General features: G+C 40.5%; 5 protein-coding genes across 7 annotated transcripts; 1 reads left to right on the forward strand and 4 right to left on the reverse strand.

The window, feature by feature from the left end:
• The first annotated feature begins 846 nt into the window (after nt 1-846).
• Nucleotides 847-5,287, forward strand: LOC136446511 (uncharacterized). Of its 2 annotated transcripts, XM_066444903.1 has the most exons (4): nt 847-975; nt 1,741-3,439; nt 3,690-3,789; nt 4,001-5,287. In XM_066444903.1, exons 2-4 carry the CDS (start codon nt 2,173-2,175, stop codon nt 4,182-4,184), a joined length of 1,551 nt encoding a protein of 516 aa, XP_066301000.1. In that variant the 5' UTR covers nt 847-975; nt 1,741-2,172; the 3' UTR covers nt 4,185-5,287. The 2 variants fall into 2 exon arrangements, with proteins under 2 accessions (XP_066301000.1, XP_066301002.1); XM_066444905.1 differs by lacking the exon at nt 847-975 and having other exon boundaries at nt 1,634-3,439.
• Nucleotides 5,288-5,518: 231 nt separating this feature from the next.
• On the reverse strand, nt 5,519-8,371 carry LOC136446479 (uncharacterized). The gene is made up of 2 exons (XM_066444861.1): nt 8,155-8,371; nt 5,519-6,794 (listed from the first exon to the last, which is right to left on the reverse strand). The coding sequence occupies exons 1-2, from the start codon at nt 8,331-8,333 to the stop codon at nt 6,566-6,568; spliced, it is 408 nt and encodes a 135-aa protein (XP_066300958.1). The 5' UTR covers nt 8,334-8,371; the 3' UTR covers nt 5,519-6,565.
• Nucleotides 8,372-10,237: 1,866 nt separating this feature from the next.
• LOC136446454 (uncharacterized) lies at nt 10,238-14,319 on the reverse strand. Its single transcript, XM_066444824.1, has 3 exons — nt 13,456-14,319; nt 12,583-12,748; nt 10,238-12,131 (listed from the first exon to the last, which is right to left on the reverse strand). The coding sequence occupies exons 1-3, from the start codon at nt 13,764-13,766 to the stop codon at nt 11,241-11,243; spliced, it is 1,368 nt and encodes a 455-aa protein (XP_066300921.1). The 5' UTR covers nt 13,767-14,319; the 3' UTR covers nt 10,238-11,240.
• A 522-nt stretch (nt 14,320-14,841) lies between these two features.
• LOC136446121 (sulfotransferase 1B1-like) lies at nt 14,842-19,405 on the reverse strand. Of its 2 annotated transcripts, XM_066444410.1 has the most exons (7): nt 19,110-19,405; nt 18,243-18,372; nt 17,257-17,474; nt 16,761-16,902; nt 16,265-16,359; nt 15,545-15,701; nt 14,842-14,955 (listed from the first exon to the last, which is right to left on the reverse strand). In XM_066444410.1, exons 1-7 carry the CDS (start codon nt 19,221-19,223, stop codon nt 14,846-14,848), a joined length of 966 nt encoding a protein of 321 aa, XP_066300507.1. In that variant the 5' UTR covers nt 19,224-19,405; the 3' UTR covers nt 14,842-14,845. The 2 variants fall into 2 exon arrangements, with proteins under 2 accessions (XP_066300507.1, XP_066300508.1); XM_066444411.1 differs by lacking the exon at nt 19,110-19,405 and having other exon boundaries at nt 18,243-19,101.
• Nucleotides 19,406-20,006: 601 nt separating this feature from the next.
• On the reverse strand, nt 20,007-23,743 carry LOC136446123 (sulfotransferase 2B1-like). The gene is made up of 7 exons (XM_066444414.1): nt 23,425-23,743; nt 22,633-22,770; nt 22,020-22,237; nt 21,578-21,719; nt 21,102-21,196; nt 20,712-20,868; nt 20,007-20,377 (listed from the first exon to the last, which is right to left on the reverse strand). Exons 2-7 carry the CDS (start codon nt 22,760-22,762, stop codon nt 20,268-20,270), a joined length of 852 nt encoding a protein of 283 aa, XP_066300511.1. The 5' UTR covers nt 22,763-22,770; nt 23,425-23,743; the 3' UTR covers nt 20,007-20,267.
• Nucleotides 23,744-23,828: the final 85 nt, after the last annotated feature.

Consider the following 23,828-nt stretch of genomic DNA (forward strand, 5'->3'; position numbering starts at 1 on the left):
ATGCAAAGTACTTCGCCCAAAATCTAATCATCTTGAGATTTCCCACATACACACGGACACACCAAATACGACAACAAACCATCCAGGCGTTCTCGACTTATCCTGTTCACTAACAGACACACAGACATTCATCAAAAAATAACCTACTCGACGAAAAATTTCGTCGCGAAGGTAATAATACTGGTGTGATGACATAGATCCTATATATAGTCAAGTCAAATCAAAGTTTATTGTAACGTTACAACGAATGTATAATGTATGTCCCGGACAATACGATCATGGCTTTATCTGTATATTGGTAAAAGGCTTTCGTCATAGACTGGACTTTGGCCTTTAACATTGCTAAATGTGTTAGCCCCCCCCTCCCCATCCACACACACACACACACACTCACACGCACACACAAGACTGCTAATGCCTTGCCAATAGTTACACTTACATCAAATGACCTCGTTACGAAAAAAATATGATGATGAAATGACATGTATGTAAATCCATTATTTTATACATCCAGGAAGTCTAGACTATAGTTCAGACTGCGATCGGCACGGTCGCTATGACCAAAACTTGCTGGTTGTACAAGTAATATTGAGTAGCTAGGGAGAGAGGTTTAAGGTACCATGAACGGTGAAATATTAAGTTAGACCAAACACTTGTGGCAAATGTGTTTGCTCAATACAAATATCGCTAAAAGTTGGCATGACAACAGCAGGCAGTGCGTTACGTAAGAGCACCTTGAATCGAATCCCTGATTGGCCAATTCCGAGGTGAAGAGTTCACGTGACCTGACACGTGATAATCATATGACCCAACTTGCGATATTCATATCTAGAGTTAAATCTACGACGTACGTGCAACAGTCTTCTGGTCTTATTCGTGCATACTTGTATTTGTAGTCAAAAGAAACGTTGTTTTAAAACGTTACAATATATACATGTTCGATAAAAAAGGGAGGTATTACATCTACAATGTGAGGTGAGTAGTCTTTTCTCTTTTGATATGAAGTGAGAAGTAATATTCCTACCTAGGCGATTCTCGCGATTTTGCTTAATGTTATGTAGGAACATAAGCCTGTTTAGAGACAGGTTTTTGACAACTCAAATATTACGCCGTTTTAACATGGTAACGATACCATGTTCAAATGGCGTAATATTTGAGTTGGGGAACTCTGTAAGAGTTACTTCAATTCAGTAAATTATTAGCCAATTCTAAGTTGAAAAGTTCAAATGAGCCTACACGTGGAAAGCGTACTTTAAAAAGGACCGTGCACAGGTAACAATATCGCTTAATGTTCCTGTGGTCTATTCAACCAATGGTAAAGAATTCAATTTTGTATTAAGGGGCGTTCTAAACCTTCTGGGCACTGTTATCCATTTGATTTTGGAAGAATCGCGTACGTGCCTGGGACAAGATGAGAGTTTTAAGGTAAGAGAGTATATATTATGTCTTACTGTGTATTTATACACACTGCAATGTTGCAGTGTATATACATCAAGTCATAAATCGGCAATTAGACTAAGTGTTTAAGGTGTGCTAGACACATATAGATTGCATGACGGAAGAAAATGTATGCAATTTCTTTTGGTTGAAAGTTACACGCTTTAGTTTGGTCTGTCTATGTGTTTCTGGCTTAATCGGGCAAATTAGGCATAATTAACATGCTAGATAACGTTGGACCTTGATGGAGTATTGTTGTTATTGATGGAGTGACATAGTCTCCACTGTGATTTCCTGTTCCAGTTTCACTACTTGTTGACAAACCGTTCGTACGTGACGACGACATCACAGCGGAACTAATGGCGAACCTCTTTCCTGAAATTGAAGTGTTAACCACCTCAAGAGGGCAGTGGACCCTTGATTGGATAAAGAAGACGCCATTGAAGTTTGCTAAAAACTTGAAAGTGTTGGACCTTATTGGCATTGGAGACTCCAGTTCAAGACAAGTAGAGAATACATTCTTCAATGCAGTGATTGACAAACTTGAAGCTGATGGCGTCGTTCACATCGGACTAGTTTCGTTCTATTTGCAAACAATTAGGGGTATGGAAATGGAAAAAAAGGACGGAAGGTTTGTTGGCAGCAAAACGTACCGCAAAAATTCTCTCTCGAGTAACCGTTGATCACATTGTATTCGATGACTTCAATGATTTAGACTGCCTCGAGCAAATCTACATGATATGTGCCCAAGTCAATGATATGCAAGTACAAAATCCCATCAACATTTACTTCCCACATACGCGTTCTCTATGTTACTACACTACAGCCGATCCATGCCGACCCCCACAACTCAAATCTTATTCAGAACAAATTCACGACGGGTTCTATTTGAATGTACGCCTAAATCCCGTGAAAGCGGCTGTGCACCCATCTCAGGGAGACTATATTGATACTTGTAAGATGATAACAGTGCACATTGCTGTGTATATATGCAATGACCCTAGCTCCCATTCTACTTCAAAAATAAGGGCATCGCGAGGCCTGTCGTTAGAAAACTTTCCAAATATTGAAGTCATTCCTCATGACGATATAGGAACCATAGTAACGATCTGCAGTGAACTTGGGATAACATCTAAGGGTGAGTGGCCAATACAGTACGCAACAGTGTCAGAGCAATCAAGGAATAAGGACACTATAGCTAGGGACACGAGGTCTGCTTGTTTCGACTCCAGAGTAGGCCAATATAGCATTCCCTTGAATTTGAATGATGAAATGGACCCTTACAGCATGCCAAATTTGTCTGAGTCGCTACAGAAGATATGCCCCGAAGTTGGCCCTCCTCATTGTGTCACAGTTGCGGTTCTGGACACAGGGATTCTCGGTTGTCACAAAGAATTCCTTGATAAGATTGTTGCTATGAAGAACTTCGTGCCGAACGAAGCAAATGACCTCTGCTATGACTTTCACGGTCACGGGACGAGCTGTGCGGGTATTGTGCTTCGAACCGCTCCTTTCGTACGTTTGGTGATCTGTAAGGTGATGAGTAGTCAAGGTCATGGTCGACTGACATGGGCAGCAGAGGCCATTGATTGGTTGTTGAATGACAAGGCCGGTCCCAAGAACTACTGTCCAGTTGACATTATCTCCATGTCGTTCGGTTGTAACTCCTTTGATTCCGACTTGAGACGAGCGGTTTCTGAAGCTGTGGGCCGTGGCAAAGTGGTAGTTGCTGCCGCAAGTAACGACGGGAGAAAGAAACTCACGAACATCGCCTTTCCCGCGAGATTTGGGGACGTGATCTGTGTGGGAAGCTGCAACAATCTGGGCCAGCCGTCTTCCTTCACTCCAACTGGACGTGAGATTGACTTTCTTGCACCCGGGGAGGACATAGAGGCCCCAAGTTCTTCATATTGCGAATACCAGACCAGATCAGGAACATCAGAGGCGACACCAATAGTTGCTGGCATTGCAGCCATGGTGATCTCGTATGCAGAAACTACAGGTGCGATTGTTTAGTTCTAGATCTAATATTTGCACAGGTAGTCTACTTGTTCTGAATTCTTTTTACTCCATCTGTATACATTACCCATCATTGTATGAACTTGAACTGTAATTCTACAAAAGAGTATGTAGTACTGGAATGGAGCTAAATATCTGTTAAGTCTTTGGCGAAATTTCTGAGGTGTAGCGATTTTCTTATGCATTGTCTTTCCTATGTATTGTAATAACATACAATAAATATGTCCTTCTAGGCGGCCGAACGATGAGATCTACTGTCAGCCACACAGCTGTCATGCGGGAGATCCTCCGCAAGATGGCGTCCATGCCTGGTCATCATGACGAGCACATGGGGTGAGTACTTACTAACTTAGCATAAACTTGAAGTGCTTTGTCACATCACTTCAACATGAAATTTGCAACTTTATGTTACGGATGACTAGGCCTTGGATCGAACTCACGGCCTACCGAATGCAAGGCAAACACTCTACTCATTAGGCCAATGCGCCGGTCCTCAAACTACAAGAGTGAAATTTGATTTTCCCATTTGTCGTTAAACGCACAGTTACGGTAACCTTGACCCCTGGCGGCTGTTCAAGTACGGACCGGACCACTTCCGGCAGGTGGTGGAGGAGATCGTCGGGCCGCTTCCCGCCGAGGCGCATGCGCACCAACCTGCAAGCACACGGAAGCGGAAACGGAGAGCAAGTGACTCTGAAGTTCACGTAAAGAAAGGAGATGGACCCTAGTAACGGAGTAGTAATGAAAAAAAAGAACGTAAACCAATACGAAACCGTAAGTTAACGCTCTTAGAAGAGTCATGTAAAAAGAAGCATGAACTACATGCATGCTCCGCTTGAATTGCATTTGTTCTGTCTTGAACGTTAAACCAGCTGTAAATGTAACTGTAGCTGTTTGATACAAGGAGGAAATGAGGAAAGCCACTGATACCTTTCTTGTGTATATTAGTGATGTAGATAAACCAGATTTGAGTTTGGAGACCCACAATAAAAGTAGCTGCTAAAAGAATTTGTGATGAATTGAACTAAAGTGTTATGGTATCCTGGCATTATGAGAGATCTGTATGATATGATATTTCATATAGATATTCTACTATCTATGTGAAATAACTATCTTTTTGTCGAACTACAGACACAAAGAAAATAGCAAATAGCTGCATATTTTACTGATAGATCTATTGCATGCAATGGCTTTCTTACATTATATTGCACATTCTTTGGGACTTTACCATTGACAAGCAAACCTGATAGCATAAAGGTTAGATCTGGTCATGTGCAAATATCATTTTATGTAGCTACACTTTGATATTTCGTATTTTACGTGGTAGAATAGTTTTCACTAGTTGTACTACCTAATACTATAGTATTGACAACAACAATCACTGTACCAATCATCCCAAGAAGTTGAATGAAGCATAGCCATAACATTTTGTAAAGCCAGTTTGATGTGGAAAGTCTTATTGGTCAATGGAATTAAGTTTAAAGAAATGATCACATGTCTTTTGGATTTGACGATTGTATATATTTGAGTGGTTGTATTTTTGTAACATTATATCCTGAAAACGACTTGTCGAAATTGGTGGCTTCGTTGGCTGTTAGTAGTTGCTGCTACAGATCCAATCAGTAAGTCCTGATTGCTGAATTGTTAAGAGTCACATAGAAATGACAAATATGTCGTGCATATCTTGTACATGTAATTTCTACTACAAATGACAACTGTCACGTGTTGGCAATATTTTTCATTTTTCAAAGTCCTATGCTCACTTCCTGCTTTTTTGTTTGGTAAGATGTTTTGCTGTATCGAACTGAATAAAACTTTTCGTTGATTACAAGCTTGTTTCAACATATTCATTGTTATATGAATCATCTGTCTATATATTTTGATAGCATTAGATGCGGTTATATCGTTATTGCATTTTGATGGTGTCTTCGACTGAGGTATTTCGCCAAAATAATTACAAATGTTGTTTATTTTGCTACATGCACCATTCGCACGATGTATATCAAACAGAATAAGGCAAAGAAAAAAAAACAGGAACATTTTTGCAGAAGCATTGCACAATTTTAATGAAAGTTTCTAGGTAAATATATAATCACTATTATGACACTATTCGTCTCAAATGCAACAATGATATACACTGGCTAAACACAATAGCATATATCATATGAATGATACAATAAGCCTGTTGACTGATATGGAGTAAAGATGTTCCGTTTAAAAACGATACATTGTACATGTACGTTATCGACGAAACATTGCACCATAGGCGCCATCTACTGTCAATACTTAGTATTGCAAGCCTACAATTAAGAATGGGAGAACCGGCACAACGGCTCAATTAGCCATTGCGTAATTGACAGTATGTCACTTCCCTATGATTATTCTACCATTAGACACTATATGTAGAGTTACCAGGAAAGTCGCTGAATTTCTGTGAAAGTTATTCAATAACACAGAACATACATTACTGTTATCTACATTACAATAATTCGTCTCTAAAGGGCCAAAAAATATCGCACCATCGCTTTTAAAGCGTACAAGAGCGCTAGCATAGCGGCAAAACATATACAACATATGCTACATACAGTTTTTTGGTCTTATCTACAGGCCTACGTAGGGCGACCAACAGTCTCCTATCAGACATTTTCAACATTTCAGCCAGAAAAAAACGACCTGCACTGCTTTTGTCTTCCACTACTTACGGAACTTCCTTCGGCTATTCCTTTTCGCCCGTTTTACAACTTATTACTCGGTGAAAAACGAGGGGAAATCTACTTATGTGAGACACGTTGATTTAGAAAATGCGTTTGACCAAGATTTTTCTAGTTGAAGGGGCCCCGACCATATTGCGATTTGCGCAATATATCCTAAATGAGTGGCAATAGAAAATTTATTCATAGCCCCTTTGGAGTAGATAGAAGCAGTCTTTTAAAAAGGTGAAATTTCGAAAATATCTCAATAGGTCTGAGACTATGGGCAGGTTTGCGCCGTTTTTTTTTTACTCCCACCGTATATTTTTAGCTTTTGAAAAGTAAAAGCATAGCTCTATATGATCATTGAAAAAGGTGAAAGCTCAAAGGTCAGAGGTCTGAGACTGTGGACCTATTTTCTATGCTGTCCGCGGAGTGGCACAGGTGTAACCCACGGGCACGAATTCCTCCGCGTGCTGCCATTGGTCGTCACCGTCACGTGCCCACACGTTCATCTTGAACAGCACGGGCAGGCACACCATCCCCACCCGCCGCACACCGTTGTCAAGGCAACGGTCGTCGTCGTCTGTCCTCTCGGCCATGGTGATGGTGTGGGGGAAACGGGTGGCGTTGAAGTTGTGTTCGTATCTGGAGATTTAAAAAAAGGCAAGTTTTGTATTTTGTATAGGTTAGCCATTCAATGATACACTTGGATTTGTGGTCAGAAATAGGGGACAGCCTACCCTGACCTGGAGTCTACCGTGGTTTGGCCGGGCTCTCTTCGGGGCAGAGGAAGCTTTCCGCCGCCAGGGTAATCTTTGGCACCCGCTAGTAGTTTTACACGATAGGAGTTTGGCCAATTAAACTCATATCGTGTAAAACTAAAACTACTACCGGGTGCCAAAGATTACCCTGGCGGCAGAAAGCTTCCTCTGCCCCCAAGAGAGCCCGGCCAAACCACGGTAGATTGGAGACCAAGGTAAGGACAGCCAAAATACGTCACGATTTTAACCCCATTATCTGCTAAAGTTTTTTTAAAGTTATACATGCTTGATTAGGTATGCAATAATACACTTCAGTTTTTGGGTCAGAATTATTAATAGCGGACAGAAGAAAAGGTATACGATTTTTCGTCCTAACATCTGCTTATGAGATCACGCCAGGTAGGTAACCACGTACGTTTTCGAACCAGTCTTTCTCAATTCTGATGTGATTCCTAATGGAATTAGGGTGTATTAATTGTCTAACTGGGGGTACCCTTAGTCGTTTAACTGGGGGTTCCCCGACATCTCATCAACACACCATAATTGCTTATTTCCTTTGACACACCTCTCCTTTACCGCACATTTCCCTAATGAGCGAAGACATAGAAAAGTTTGGAATAGGGTGGTTAGTTCATTAGTTTTTTCCCCGGAATTACAGAGGGTAGATTGTAATTAAGGTGGAAGAGGGAACTGGTGGCGAAGATACGGCCTACTTAGCAGTCTCAATGAGTTGGTTAATTTTGGTAAACAATGTGGTTTGTTCTGATGGCATATCTGTTTTAATCGTCCTGTTTTAATTGTATTTAACGGAGGCTGTCCAACAACAGTTGCTAACTGGGAGACCCCCTTTGAAATCCTGGGAAGGGCATCTAGATTGGGGCTGCAGCCTTCTTTCGGAAGGGACGTCAAATGGGGGTCAGGTGTTTGAGGAGGTTTCTCGTGCGCGTTAAAGGGGGAGTGATAGCAACCCCCCCCCTGTAAAAATACCCTGCTACAGAAACTTGTTGACCTACGTGCCACTATAGGTACTACAAGGTGACCATAAACAAATTTCCAGACTCGTACATATTAGCGAATGGATGCTAGCGAAGTTACCCCCCCCCCCTCTGGAAAATACTTTCCTTTGTCGTTTCACTTCGACCTTGTCGAAAAGCGGCCATATTATGGCCGAACAAGCATTCGAAGTAAAATAAAGGCTTTGACTTGAATAACTCATTTAAGAGACTGAAATAGGTAAAACTTACGTCCAGGGGCACATGGCGCGTCCTGCGGCGCTGTTGTCCCAGGCGATGGGAGGGTGGGACAGGTAGCTGTGGAAGTGGGGCGGCAGGTCTTCCGTGCTCCTCCGGTGCCGACCGGACAGACTTCCCGGTACTCCGGAAAACTCGGCCAAACTCTCGTCGTCAGCCTTGTGGGTGGGCATCGCCAGGCAGTTTAAAGGCGAGGCAAGCAGGAAGAGTAGGAACAGGGAATACTGTAGGAAAATATGAACAGCAATGTTTATTAATTTCTTTCTTTTTCGTTAGGCCTATGAAAAAAATGTTGTTTCCGATTACAATCCTGAAAGAAATTTGGTAGGAAGGGATTCACTTTTTTGGGCCGAAGTGATCCAACAGTTACAGTTATACAGGGGCGTCAAAATGAAAGGGACCTAGGTTTGGAGGGCCTGTTTGTATCACTTTTTCTATTGTCGCATGAATAAAGAGAGCATGTTAGAAAATGATTCTACAACGTTTTCCTTACTCCGAATGAAAATTTTACTCGGATTGAAAGTTCTATGTCTTTATATTTACAACACAATCTAGAACATCCTCCATTCTAAATGGAGCATTGATCATGAGCTTGAATCTAAAAAAGTGTTCTATGATACTTGGAGTATGAAAACTCACCGTAAAACTCATGCTGATATCTTCCAGTACTCGTCGGCGCTCAGGTTTTTCTCCGTCGGATACTTTGATGTCTTCTAGGATAAGTCGACTTCCAGGTGAAGGTATGGCTTTGGTTTGAAGGCAGAGCTTATATACCTGTAAGACGTGGCCTGAGGCATGCTCATTTTACACTTACATGCGTCATTTGAACATTTCAGAACAGGGAATCCCCTATACTAGCTCTTGTTCGTGTCTTCTTCTTTTTTATTAAGGAGCTATTTTCTACTTAAACTCCAGAACAGGCGACTCCCTCCGAAACACTTCCTTCAAATTACGTACATTACGTGTGCGTGATTATGTATTAGATATGAATTGGGTATTTCATCATTTCAATGAGCTAGCAACACCACAGGATGTCTTTTGTATTTCTTCGAACTGTATATTAATTTTTTTATACAGAAATTTCTTTTATTTAGAAAAGGTATCCTTTTAGAAATTTAATGAAATTTAATTTTCTAGGAAGAATATGTTACTGGCAAAACTATGTAATAACAGATGAAAATAAAGATATCACTACAATTTCAATTGTCACCATGTTCCTATGAATTCTCTAAAGTAGATGCATGTAATAAGTAACCAGGTCTTCGTACTCTTGCACACGTTCTTATGTTTGTAACCCTTTCATTGTTTAGGTCATTGGTCATCGTAAGATTCAATTCTATTGATTACATATGGTGAGGACAAGATAGAAATGAAATGCATTTTCTGTCTCAGACCGTTGCTTATGTTCATAGTCATAATCTTTATTCGTCAGTCTCTTTTAGATGATTAAATATCTATATCTATATATGTATTGTCATATTTGGGTTCAGGCTTTGTGACGTATATGATTACTGTCACGTGAATACATTTTCTTCCTCGTTATCAATATCACTCATACAGAGATCTTTACGAACCATTTCCTTATAATCAAATCGTCTCGTTAACGTCATCAATGCATTACTTTCAAGGACTTTTCCAATACAAGTGAAAACGTTTTTCGTTGTCCGGAAACATTTTCTATATACATTACTGTTTAGCCATAGACGTTAATAAGCTTTTGGTCGTTTCCATACTTTTAAATATCCAATAAACTACATTATCTATTCTAAAACTTGCCGCCCTATGCTAACCCTTCAAAAATACTGGAACACGCCGCGTGTCTTGTAATTGGGTTGACTGTTGCCTGGGGGGCTTCTATTTATAAGCCAACTGGTTAAGCAACATGTGATCATTTACCTTTATCTGACCTGCGATAACCCCAGTATACTGATTGAAGGTCAGTGAGCAACATGTCCGTGGAAAACAACGTCAGGTGTGAATATCTATGTTTTGCTGTCCCCATGACGCTATCTATGCAAATCTCATACGTAGTGAATCCCCATTAAATAATGTAGGTCACTTTTTCTTGACAAGCGTGCGATTAAAAGACTACGCAAAGACTCTACAGAGTCTACTGAATTTTACAGAGGTATTCACATGTTAATTGGTACTACATTGCTAGCTGAAATCAAGTTGACATCTTCGAAAAGGTCCTCTTGCATTTTCAGGGCGCCATTCTTTTAAGCATCACGTGGGTGTGACTTTTTCCACGAAAAGGAAATGAATCGAAATAACTATTTTCCAGCTGTAATTGTGTTCCTTTTTTGTTAGTAGATAATCATTTCTTCAAAATTATTCCACGGAATAATCTTGTCTTGCCGTTTAATTTTTTTCTACGAAATTTAGTGGGTGTGCCATAGATTATGAGTAAGTCAGTAATACGGGAACATTTTTTCTATAATTAGAAATGAAATATGTAATTTTGAGTTATCCAACTCTGCGTCACTGTTAAGATTTATTCTGAAAATCATAATGTCCATCGACGCTTGGTGAGATATTAATAACCTCCTGTGCAAACCTTCTGGGCGGCTTGCACTTTTCTATGCCTTCTTTGTGTTGCTCGATCGCTCAAGTGTACTGATATGGCCAACTTTAATCGGTAGGCTTACCTTATAGGGGTGTGGTCTTGAGAACCTGGGCCGTGTTGAACATCGCAAATCATCGCTAATTTTATTCCGTGTAATACTTTTCTTGAGTCATAATGTTTTACTGAAAATTAAACTCGATGACCGATAGCAGTAGAAACAATTCTATGAATACATTGGCATATAACATTTGTGAATTTCCACGAAAAACGTTATAGATATAGATAAAGCATGGCATAGTTTTCTTCTTATTCTCTAGAGATCTTAATGCTTAAAAGATGGGCATGATTACACAATAAACTTTATTGTCATTGTCATTCATTGTTAAATCATTTAAATAATGGTAGTCAGATCGTCAGATATAAAAAAAATTTACCTACCCGTCAACCTTAGCAGACGATCACTTTTAGACGGTTAAACTAAAGTGTGATTAAAATCCAATCTTCTACACTAAATTCAAGTAGAAAAACGTCCCCTTCTATCTGGTGGTATGTAGTTTCTTATATACCGACATTTCCTCGCCTGCTCCCAAGCTGAAGCCACACTCCTTTCCAGGTCACATTTGATGATTCGTCTCGGTAAAGGCGGCCTTCTTGTCTTTAAGTGTCCTTGAGATAGGCGTTCGAAGACATTTGGTAGACGATTCTTTTGACTTTCACTGTCGGGAAATTTCTGCGGTGTTGGCGACAATGAAAGTTGCCCTTGAGTTGCCCTCTGAGGCGTTTCTGTACGGGATTTCACCAGGTCTCGTTCTTTCTCGCGAGATTTCTGCAGCCACATTTTCACGCGACTTTTGACGCCATCTGACAAATTTGTTGGTAGATCCGTCTTCAAAGTACTTCCTTCAAACACCGAACCAGTTGAATCACTTGGTTTGTCTGATGTACGTGTCTGATGCTGTATTCTAAGAATTTCATTAGTATGTAACTCAGTGACAAGAGGTGTATACGATGTCTTTTCACTCTCTTCCTGGTCTAAAAGGTCAGTCTGAATGTGTTCGGCTGTTGACTGAGAAGTGCTTAGACTTCCCATAGACGTTGCCCTTTCGCTAGAAAAGCATTGTGTGGTATCCAGATTAGGCACAAGCAGAGAAGAATCCATGTTTGACACTGAAGCTGATCTCGGACGACGCCTAACCCTCTCACCAGGCGATGTCTTCAGATTAGCTATTGTCTTGGCTTTACATCGCTTCGATAATTTCCATGCACTCTCTGGAAGGTTATCAGCGCATAACTCTGTACTTGGAGCAGACGGACTACTTGGTGATACGTATTGCGGCAGCGGAGTGTTCTGTTGTCTCACGGAACCGGGTCTCATCGAATCTAAAGAACTTGCAACCGATGACACCTGTTGAAAGATGTGAATCATTTGATATCAGGGCGCCAATATCCTTAACAATGATAACGTTAACAATCACTTTAAAATTGAAATAGTTTGCTATACTACCAGTATTCTTTAAATTACGCCTCACCTATTAATTTGCAAATGCACTCCAAATATTTACTTCAGTTTATGCCTTGTTCGCCTTTTTCCTTTTGAACTTTTTCATGTATGTTTTGGCTTAAGCTTAATGATTGTATACTTCACTCAATGGTGCCTCTAATATATAAGCGTATCGCTCGAGTATAGCACCTTTCTTTTATTAAAGCAAAAATGATGTCCTCTTCGTGCTACATGCAATTGAAGTTTCAAAGCCTCTCGCTTCCAAAGGCTGTGCGAACATGCAATCCTAAACACTCAAATTAAATGGAGATATGTGTTTAATTTCTGCTTTCGTGTTTCTGCCCAGCACGTGTACCTGAGTTTCTCTGGAGTTTGTCGTCCTTGCCAGTGACAGAAACTCGACCTCACAGTCATCGCCATTTTCATCTGTTACCACGATACCTGTCGGTAAACGTAGTCCCTGATTCGTAGCCCCGGATATCGCCCGACCCCTCAGCTCCATCTGCATTCTCCTCAAGTCACTGCGTTGAAAAACAATCGGCCTTGATATCAGGATCATTCAAGCCACTTTTGGCAGATTGATTCTAAACCTATTACAGCAACACGTAAACGAATAAATCGCACAGTAGTATCCATTTCATTTTGCGCGTAAGAAAAGGATCAAACGATGATTTGTGAACCAAAGTAATCTCCAAGCAGATCTATAGGTTACCAAGACCGTATCAAACTGGCAGTTGGATACGGTCTTTGCAATCCATTGGGTCTGGTTGGAGACTAATCCAAAGCACAAAAGCAAAGGGCGAACACATTAATCTTGAAGCAGATGTAAGGATTCGGCTCATTCTCGGTGTTAAACGCCTGTTTTTTTTAACCGCAAAGACTTTAGAGGCACGGAAACGATTTCCCGTATAGTCTCCATAGCAGGCTCTCTGGATCCGGACCTTTGTTGGGCTTATAACACACATTTTGCTGATTATTGACTCCTTTTTGTACCGGGTCGTTTGTGCAGCCAGCCCGTAACCAATAAGCCCAGAGAGCCTGCTATGGGGGCTAGATTTCCCTCATGTTGAAAATCAGCGCTAGCCCCCCCCCCCACAAAAAAAACGGTGCCCTAGAAGGCCTACAAAGGGGGCTATTTTTTTTGCAACATTGGTAATCTTTTCTAGCATTGCGTTTTTTAACAGTTCACATCCTCCTAGATATCTGATTGGATAGTACGAATACATACCTTCTTAATTCTCTCTCCATATTCCTCAGTTTAATCTTTGACTCCCTTTCCTCAAACTCCAGATGGTCCAGCTGTTTCTTCAGTTTTTGTTCCTCGAAAAACATGGCGGCCCGCCGATGGTGCCACAACATGTTGTTGCTGTTCACTGGAACCGACCGTCTCCTTGTGTTCAGACGGTGGTCCTTCTGCTGTTGTAGAAGGCGTTTTTCTTGTAGCGCTAGCGGGCCGGGGTCTGCTTGGTCCGCCGGAAACATTCTTTCACCGTTTTCTGCCACCAAAGATCCGCTGTGGCTTTGCTGATTATTAGACATATATGACTAGTTTCCTCTACGCTGATTTTTGCTTAGCGGCGCACACACAAACAGATTTTAAACTAAATGACTTCACCATGGGGTCTCTTGTCACCATGACGATGTAAAATATGCAAATTGCGACATTTTCTACCGGGGATCGTTCTGTATCCTTGACGTCACAACAAAACGTAAATTGCAGCAACGATGATATTTCGTACATATAATCCATAAATGTACGAAAATCCGATTTAGATGAACTATGATATACACATATCTTGCTTTCCGAAAGAAAAAAAGGCAAGAAATATATTCTTTCGTTTGTTAACGTTTGTGATTCTTTCTTGTAGTTTGAGGCAGGCCCAAGAGAGATGCAAATGGCGGACCAACTTCGCGTTCCACATCGTTCGATCAGCATTGCCATGGACACGCTAAGCACTGAGAGCAGGCGAGCTCAATGGAGGAAAAATGACTCTCTTGCATGGCGGCAGAATGGCATTTCGATTAATACCGCTAAACCCATGTAGCTGATATTTTTGATACCAAGATCTACGTTTAATCACAACTGTGTAAATTTTTTAAATACAGTTATGATTGTTACCTTTACTTCTATCCCACGCGCGCCATGGTAAGTTATATTGTACGCATGAACGTCTTTCTACCATGGCTACCTTTTAACGAATCAGTGTTGTATTTTGATTTGATTTAATTTAATCAATGTTCATGAATTAGTGGATGTTATGTACTGCAACTGTTGGCGCACTTCATGTATATTTATTTTACAAATATCACATGCGCATTCAAGAGCAATAAAGGTGGATCTGAGATCTTAACTGTTCGTTCTTTCCGTTGAAAAAATTATATGCACATTCAGATTTACACGTCTAAATAATTCAAGTAGATTTTCTGAACGATTCTATGTGACACTCAATGGTCATTTCTTAACTACACGAGAGCCCAATTAAATTGCAGAATGCTAGCAGCACTGGGCATCAAATCGTGCTGCCTCATCACATTAATTCACTTTTATTTTTCCAAAAGCAAACTATGTAGACAGTAAGTATGTCATCCGGCTATATCCCCCGTGACGTTGACGTTGTTTACTCAAAGTCAAACTGCAGACCGGTTCCCTCCAGTCTCTCCCTGTACTTGGCGTCGTAAGCCTTACTTTGAGCCGCAGTGAAAGTGTTCTTCCAGTCACCAACCACACCTATAATCGCAAAAAAAACAAGAGAAATGTTATGATTCAAGTTTTAATTCAAAGGAACTAACTCGTGCATCGATAGGGAAATCCTTACCCTGGGTAACGTAGCAGAAAGACTACCGTGACGTTGGTATAAACTTTCTTTTTTTCATCTCCATGAAAAATGGAGATAAAAATTTAGTTTTGGATGTGTCTGTGTTTACGTGTGTCTGTATGTGCATGTTTGTGTTTCCGCACTACTATAGCCAGCATAACAAGAACCTCTTGATGGATTACGATGATATTTGGTTGCCACAATTCAAGGTCGATTGTTGGCCCCCCGGCATGTTACCTTGGTACTGCAGCAGAACTTCCTTTTTTTAAATCTTTTGACCTAGACGTGCTATGGTCTTGATTTTTGGGTGGCAGATAGCTTGTGATGTAATAAAGACGTGGTGTAGGTTTGGGCCCCCTAGCAGCTTTGCTGTGTGTAGAAAGGTCTCTAATACTATTACCAAAATAGTGTAATGCTTCAAACCTTTATAGTCTAGGCGATTGGTGCAAAAATTGTTCAAATTCTGGTAAAATCATAAAACTTGACATAAATGTACTATACCTTTCCTGGCGATGAGAGTTTTTATTTGGTTTCCCGATTCGGCCCAAGCAGATGTCAGACTGGAAAAGGTGCAGGACTCAACAATGCTTGCGGTGGTGACGTCATCCAAACTGATGTCCAAGAATTCCTTTATCTTCACGACAGCACTAGACAGGTCCTAAGAGAAGTGACGTAGTTGAAATGTTCGGTAAAGCTATAGCTGGCGAGGGAAGTATGGTTTTGAAAGACCTTACGCACAGTCAAATGGGCTGTTTACACTGCTCATTCTTAAGTAAAGCTTAGCGGACATTTGTACGTTTTGAAATAAAATATTAATGTAACGTCTATTAGCTAGGTTCCCAATATCGTCGGAACGTACATTTAACATTATCCACATGATATACAAATGGCTACAGATTATAACTATGCAATGAAGTTTCTCTAAAACTGGTATTGGTATATCAAATCGGCCATCCTTAAAAACGTCATGATGCTTTAAACATCATTAATTTTTCTCTTAATGCTATAACAAGCTACAACTATTAGAAGCTACGTAACAAGGTCCAGTACCGTCTGAAGAGAGCAAAATGTTCGTTTTTCAAGAAAGAAGTTGGACAAATGAAGCTAGGGGGTACACACTAGTTCTGTAAGAAAACTGAAATTCAGATGTGTCCTCAAATGAGTCATGCCTGCAATGTTGGTTTCACAATAAAGATTAATTGATTTAATCAGAACACCAACCTTGTTCATGTCTTCATACTTCAGAAACAGGAAGTGGGGGTCGTCTCGCATCTTCCACCAGCCGAGGGCGTGGTCGTAGAAGTCACCACGCTCCGCTAAACATCAGAGGTCATGGTTGTAGCGGCGGCCTAACTATTTCCATGATAGAATCTAAACACAGTTCATTACATCCGTGATGACTGCACGCGTTTAATCAAAGTGTTTCTACTATACAAACAAGAAGACGAAGACGTATAGCAGTACCTGAGGTAATGTACAGTACTCCCTGTGAACATCCCAAACATTCATTTGAACTGACAGTCCTTGTGGACGCATTCCTGTACAATGCCTACAATTCTTGCAAACTGCAGAAAATACTTTACCCTTAGGCTCGCCCCTGAAGTGTCTCCAAAAAATCCAACTTACCAAGAACAGTATATTTGCGCATGGAGGAGATGATAACTTCTTGGATTGAATGTTATTGTTATAGTAAATATTGTAGGCTACTGCTACTTACCTTTCCCATCCAAAAAACATTGTAAATACTCGTCCAAGGGTAGGGTATGTTGAACGCCCACCGACGGAAGTAACTTGCGATCAAAGTGATACCAGGACAATGCCGTGTCTTTCGGGTTCCTCATCAGCACTATGGCTTTGACCTTTAAAGTACAAACTAATTTGTTTCAACACAATTCACATTGGCACCGATTTCTTGATGAGAAAATAAGATGATAATCATTCTGTCAGGACCTTCATTCTGCTCATGCAACTTAAATTATTTTGGAACAAAGAGATAGAAATAAAGGGCCAGAGGGCATGCCTGTGAAACAGCCTTTGGCAAAACATTAACACACGATAAATCCTTTCAAATTCGAAGGTTTACAATGAGTCACGGAGAAGGCAAGAGAATCTGAAATCTCTAAATGAGAAATAAGAGGATAAACATTTTCTTCGTTACCTACTTAATAATGAATCATGTGAGTCCGGCAAAACAATATAAAAGTTTGGAATACCTTTCCCTTTGGACTGGAGATCATTTTGGGTGCCAGGTGCCAGGGAAGGTGCGTGTGGATGATTCTCGGCGACGGTTGGTCCTCTAGGATCACGTGGTTTGGCTTTCCATATTGCTGGAATGTTGATTCCAAGCTCCACGGCATGTCTTTCGTTTGAACATCTGTCTTCCCAGCAGCCCTCATCAGCTTGTTGACGATTTCCATGATCCAGTTCGTCCCTAGACAAAGCATGCTTTATTCAGTAGGATCCCTGCTATTCACCTTTTTCACACTTCCCAGAATTCCCGGTGACCTTTGACATTTCGGTCCCAGAATGCATTGTCTGGTCCAGGAAATTACGTAGTACAGTTTCTCTCAGAGTGCGAAAAACACGAAACATGATGGCCACGGCCGTGGGCACGGGAAATCAGTTCTCACCGAGTAGAACACAGAGACGGCAGTGTGGTTCGGAACCATGCACAGGATAGGGTTCAAACAGGTTCTCAGAACAAAGAACGAAGACGGAACACGAGACGTGACCTAAGAGGTCATCATGCGAAACCAACTAAAAGTTACAGTTGATTGGCGACGTGCTGTTGGCTAGTTGCCCGAAAAATACATTTGTCCACCAAGTCAAATTCACATCCCTACTATATTTACCGAACAACTCAAGTTCCTATGTTTTACCATCCTTCTACGCAAGATTTTAGCTGTTTACTTCTTTGTTTCATACGCTGAGAGAGACTGTTCCTGCCCGGAGAGAAACTGTAATTTTCTGGACCAGACAATGCATTCTGTGACCGAAATGTCAAAGGTCACTTGGTATTCTTGGATGTGTGAAAAAGGTGAATACGCCTGTTCATGGTTCTAACTGCGAATGAGCAACGATCTGCATTGTGGGTAATATGCCCCTGTTCATTGAAAATTAAGTCTGTTACCCATGAAGCGGTTTACCGGGTAAAACTATGTAATACCAAGAGCAAACACACTATGAATATTTTACTCACCTGCTTTTGGATAAGTCACAATGACGACGTCATCATCACGTATGACGTAATCAGGTATGACCTCGAGCGATTCTTTTGTGACGAACCGTGGGTCAAAGTATGCTCCTTTGTACTCATACCATTGGTCCATCTTCACAACGTTTCGTGGTGATCCGGAATTGAAAAAAAACGTGAAAAGGAAGTATGAATCAATGATGCATAAATCAATCTTTGAAACAGTTTCATAGATATATTATCTGAATATGGTAGTGTTTCAACTTTCAATGTACTTTCAACTTGAACAACCGTGGTTTATTCCATTCTAAAGGATACAAATGTAACTGATATGTTACTGCTACTATATAATGGTATATACTGGGGTGAATAAGCGTTGTTTGATCATATCAGTCAATGCACTTTTTTAGAGATAGCAAGGCTGGTCCATAACACAAACTTTTGCATCATTTTACAGCAGGGAATCTGCTGTTATTTGTCTGCATACGTATTATTTAAAAAAGCCAAGGAGGGCGTTAGCTTGCCGAAAATAAGGTCAGTCAGCGGACTCCTCTAGTAAACACTAGGACTATTGTTGCAGGACAGAGGATGACAAAAAGTAGTAAATATGACAAAAGTATGTCTTGTAAATATGAAAATGAAGCCTCCATGAGGACGCTGGCTAGTACGTGAGTGTCATTGACCAAGCAATACCCGGTGTGCTACGCCGAAGGGCTGTTTAGAGGTCAAACAATACACGTATAGATAATGGCCATAAGTCAGCCACACGTACATTATGTATGTAGGGAGGGTCTGCGAAGCTACAATCTCTAGACCTGTGTGCTAAAATACTGGACCTAAATCAGAAAAATGAACGATAAATGTTCCACTCACCGCTTGTTTCCTTCGAACACAGAGTGTGGGGAGGGGCAGAAGAAAGTAAGAAAGACGTGCGGTCCAAAGTACAATTCCAATCGCCAGTCTCCTGGCTAACTCGTTGGTAATCATTTACTCGTTGGATGACCTCATAAAGCTAAAAACTTGTGAATAGTACTAGTGTTGTTGGGACAAGAACGTCATCTAGCCGACGCTTGGATATGTTCATATTAATCTAGTTATGAACATCTAGATGGCCATCGTCTGGATTACGAATGGTTTTGGCATTGTCTACTTAGCAGCAACGTCACGTATGACATGCAGCTATCCTTTTTGCATGTCTATGAAGCAACGTGTCAAGAAGTAAAGATAAGAGAGGCAGGATGCTAAAGACAGTGTCGTAATCTCTAATTGGACTAAATCCTTTATTGTTATATTGTCCCTATTTATGAAATTGATGCTAAAAGTAAATATTTCATACCCCAAACGGACATTGCTGGATTCATATCCGTCCCGAACCCACTACCAAAAATTATGATCAGCCGTAATCATGAATGATAATGAGAGATAGACATCCATGTATGTGATATGGATACGTGCACCCCGATGTAGCACCTCAGTACAATGCAAATTGGGTGGTAGGGTATGCTTTATCTATTGCGTAATAGTCATAGGCTGGTTGGGAGCCCTGGTTGTGTGTCCTGAACAGCAAAACTAATAAATAAATAAATAAATAATATATTACTATTGTCTAATTGTTAGTATTGTGTTAGTTGGCTGGTTATCTGTTGATTCTTGATTACTTTTTCATTTGTTTGTTGTGTCATATTTTTGCTTTGGATCCGTGGTTTATGTGTTGCCTTATTGTATTATCTTTTTGTTTATTTGTATTTTGCAAAATGAACACAAAAAAAACACCAAACATCAAACATTGCTGTCTTATCTCAGTAATCATTTCATCGTTGACCTTGGCCAGAACCAAACTATGTGGACAGTAGTAATGTGACAGAAAGATAGAAAAGATAAAACCAACCCATCATAATCCTGCCACCCTTTCGACAGATATATACACCGTGTGCTACTTCCAGCACAACCATACGGCAGCTCCAATGTATAATAAGAAATAGACTGTTCTCCAACTAAAAAGAGGTTGTGATCCGGCCAAATCCCTTTTTTTTACTCGAAGTCAAACTGCAGACCGGTTCCCTCCAGTCTCTCCCTGTACTTGGCGTCGTAAGCCTTACTTTGAGCCGCCGTGAAGGTGTTCTTCCAGTCACCAATCACACCTACAATCACAAAAAACAACATCTGTTTTATGATTCAAGTTCAAAGATTTAATCCAAATGAACTAACTTGAGCATCAATGCGGGATTTTTTGTTAATATTCTATTCCATCCACATATATTCAACTAGGATTGGAGAAGTGCTTAATGTATTTTCTGCTCATAAAGTAACAAAATAAGAACAAAAACAAAAGAAGTATACTAATAATTGCAAAGGTCACATACAAAATCTAGCAGAAAGACTACCGTTGAACGTTGGTAGGTACTTTTTCTTGCGTATAAAGATCTCTTTGTAACACCCTCAACACTTTTGTTTTAAAATCCTTTAGTACCTCACCTTTCCTGGCGATGAGAGTTTTGGTCTCGTTTCCCGATTCGGCCCAAGCAGACGTCAGGCTGGCAAAGGTGCAAGATTCAACGATGCTTGCGGTGGTGACGTCATCCAAACTGATGCCCAAGAAGTCTTTTATCTTCATGACAGCACTGTTCAGGTCCTGCGAGAAGTGAAGTTGGTGAAGTGTTGGTGAAGCAAGATTTTGGACTGGTGGCCCGCATCGTCGACAGATGAAAGCGGCGACGATGATAATGAAAAGGCGGTGGAAGGAGAGGGTTCCAATACCGTGCCCTAGACACAGTAGATTTACAACCCACTACTCCTACGACCTCGGCTATGGAAGTTAAGATGAAATCCGTACCTTTACGTCTCATGCTAAAAGAGAATACCAACCTTGGTCATGTCTTCATACTTCAGAAACAGGAAGTGGGGGTCGTCTCGCATCTTCCACCAGCCGAGGACGTGATCGTAGTAGTCACCACGCGGTGCTGAATATTAGTCAGAATACAATGATAACTTAATTGGGCAACACTGTACAAGGTACATAGTATTGCTACATGATTCTATTGGCTGCATTACCCCTTTCGATAATAGTTTATCTAAGCACCGCTTGTCACATCCCTGACAACGACACTCTTTTAATCAAAAAGGTTCTACTATACAATAAATCTAAGATCTCATAAGTCCGTTTAAGATTCAGAATTTTTTGAAAATTCTTCTTGTTCTATTCTTTATTGTATATTGATTATTTTATAAATTCATACTAGGTGAAGTTTCAGAGTTGGTAAAGCTGGGCGAACGCTAATTAACGACTTCTTGGTTTGATGGTTACTGTTACTGTGACAATGGTTGTTTTTACTGCTACCCACCTTTCCCATCCAAAAAGCATTGTATAAACTCGTCGCAGGGTGGGAAATGTTGTATGCCCACCGACGCTCGGAACTTGCAAACAAAGTGATACAAAGACACTACTGTGTCTTTCGGGTTCCTCATCAACACTATAGCTTTGACCTTCAAAAAAACAAAAAACACTTTTGTTTCAAGACAATCCAAATCGACACTGATTTCAAAAATAGATAGTATTGTATAAGATAACAAGCATGTCAGCTCCTTTCAAAACGAGAAAATAAGATAAACATTCTGTTAGTTTCTTTATTTTGTTAATGCACCTTTCTTTCCATCAAAATGAAAGCTAGAAATGTGCAGAGTACGACCTTTTCTACTAACAATTGAAAACATTAACAAATAAAGAATACTAAGAACGTAATAAAAATAGATGCTCCAACAAAACAAAATAAATGTTTGGAATACCTTTCCCTTTGGACTTGAGATCATTCTGGGTGCCAGGTGCCAGGGAAGGTGCGTGTGGATGATCCTCGGTGACGGTTGGTCCTCCAGGATCACGTGACCTGGCTTTCCAAATCGCGGCGATGTTGATTCAAAGCTCCACGGTATGTCCTCCGTGTGAACATCTGTCTTCCCAGCAGCCCTCATCAGCTTGTTGACGATCTCTATGATCCAGTTCGTCCCTAGAAAATTGATACTTCATTCAGAAGATCAACTGTCTCACTATATTGTCCCATCTGCACATGCGCATGCACCTCTGACATAACCAAAACGCATCTGGACAAGTATACATCATAGTCTAGAAAAAAAAAAACCTGTGTACAAGTTAGCAGCCTTCACCTTTGACACATTATCCACAATGCATTTCGCTGCACACGCGCAAGTGGATCCACGGACAGGCTTGGTCGGAAAAAAAACATATTTTTTTTTCTTTTGTACAGTTTAATGAATTGGTAAATGAAGTGTTTGTTTAGGAAACTACAGTTCAAGTTTGCTTCAGAACGACTACTTACATAGATGAACGTTCAAGCTAGCATATTTTCCTGTTTTCTTTTAAATGACTATTTGTTTGTCTTACCTGCTTTTGGGTAAGTTACAATGACGACGTCATCATCACGTATGACGTAATCAGGTATGACGTCGAGAGAATCTTTTGTGACGAGCTGCGGGTGAAAGTATGCTCCTTTGTACTCATACCATTCGTCCATCTTCAGAACTTGATTTTCGCGGATCCGGAAAAACATTTAAAAAGGAAGGATAAATAAACGATGCATAAATCAATATTTGAACCATTTGATAGATGTATTATCTGAATACGGTACTTAAAAGTGTTTAAACTTTCAATGCACTTCCAAAGCAAACACCCAAGGTTTATTTGATTCTGAAATATACATGAATGCAACTGATATGTTACTGCTATTGTGGCATTTTCTTGAAGGTCAATGAGGGCATTACCTGTCTAAACACAAGGTCTGTCAGATAACTCAAGTAAACACGGAGGGTACTTGGCAATTTTTTCCAGTCAGAACAGGACAAATATTTACTCTACTATCATGATATGTCTTGTTAATATAAACATAAAGGCAAAATAGAAACGTTGGTAGGTACGTAAGTGTCGTTGAGCGAGCAAAATCCGGTATGTTAGGAAGGGTCCTTGAGGTTGAACGGCTCTTGAGGTGGAACAATACAGCTACAGAAAATGGATTTTAGACGTCAAATCGCGAAGCAAAAACCTATATACTTGGCTATCAAAATACTGTAATGAATGATATAAATCAGAAAAAAGGACGATATACTTGCTACTGACTGTGGTATCCATAATATCTCTAGTATTTTCCCACTGATCTATTATAATAACTGAGACACTCACGGACACGTCTTGCTTCCACAGCTGCCGCTTTAATCTACTCTCTACTCATGCCACAGCGTACAAGGATAGGTCATTCAACAGCACACTTGCTGTGTACGTGTTGGTATGCGTGACTGCATGACTAGACAGCCGACCGCACACTGTTAGTATACTCAATGAGGTTTAATCTATTAAACCTCCTTGGTATACTAAAGGTCACTATACTCACCGTTTGTTTCCTGTGAACGACAATTGTTTATGTATACGTGGGGAGGGGCAGAAGCACGTAGCAATGACGTCAAAGTTCAAATCACGTGACTAACTTCCCGGTGTCAATGAACTCGTTGGATGACCTCACAAATGTGAAAACTCGTAAGTAGTAAAGTGGGGGCAAGACCTTTATCTAGACTTTTAGATATGATTAT

The sequence above is a fragment of the Branchiostoma lanceolatum genome, chromosome 12 (assembly GCF_035083965.1).
Source record: "Branchiostoma lanceolatum isolate klBraLanc5 chromosome 12, klBraLanc5.hap2, whole genome shotgun sequence".
In the NCBI taxonomy this organism is placed as follows: Eukaryota; Metazoa; Chordata; class Leptocardii; order Amphioxiformes; family Branchiostomatidae; genus Branchiostoma; species Branchiostoma lanceolatum.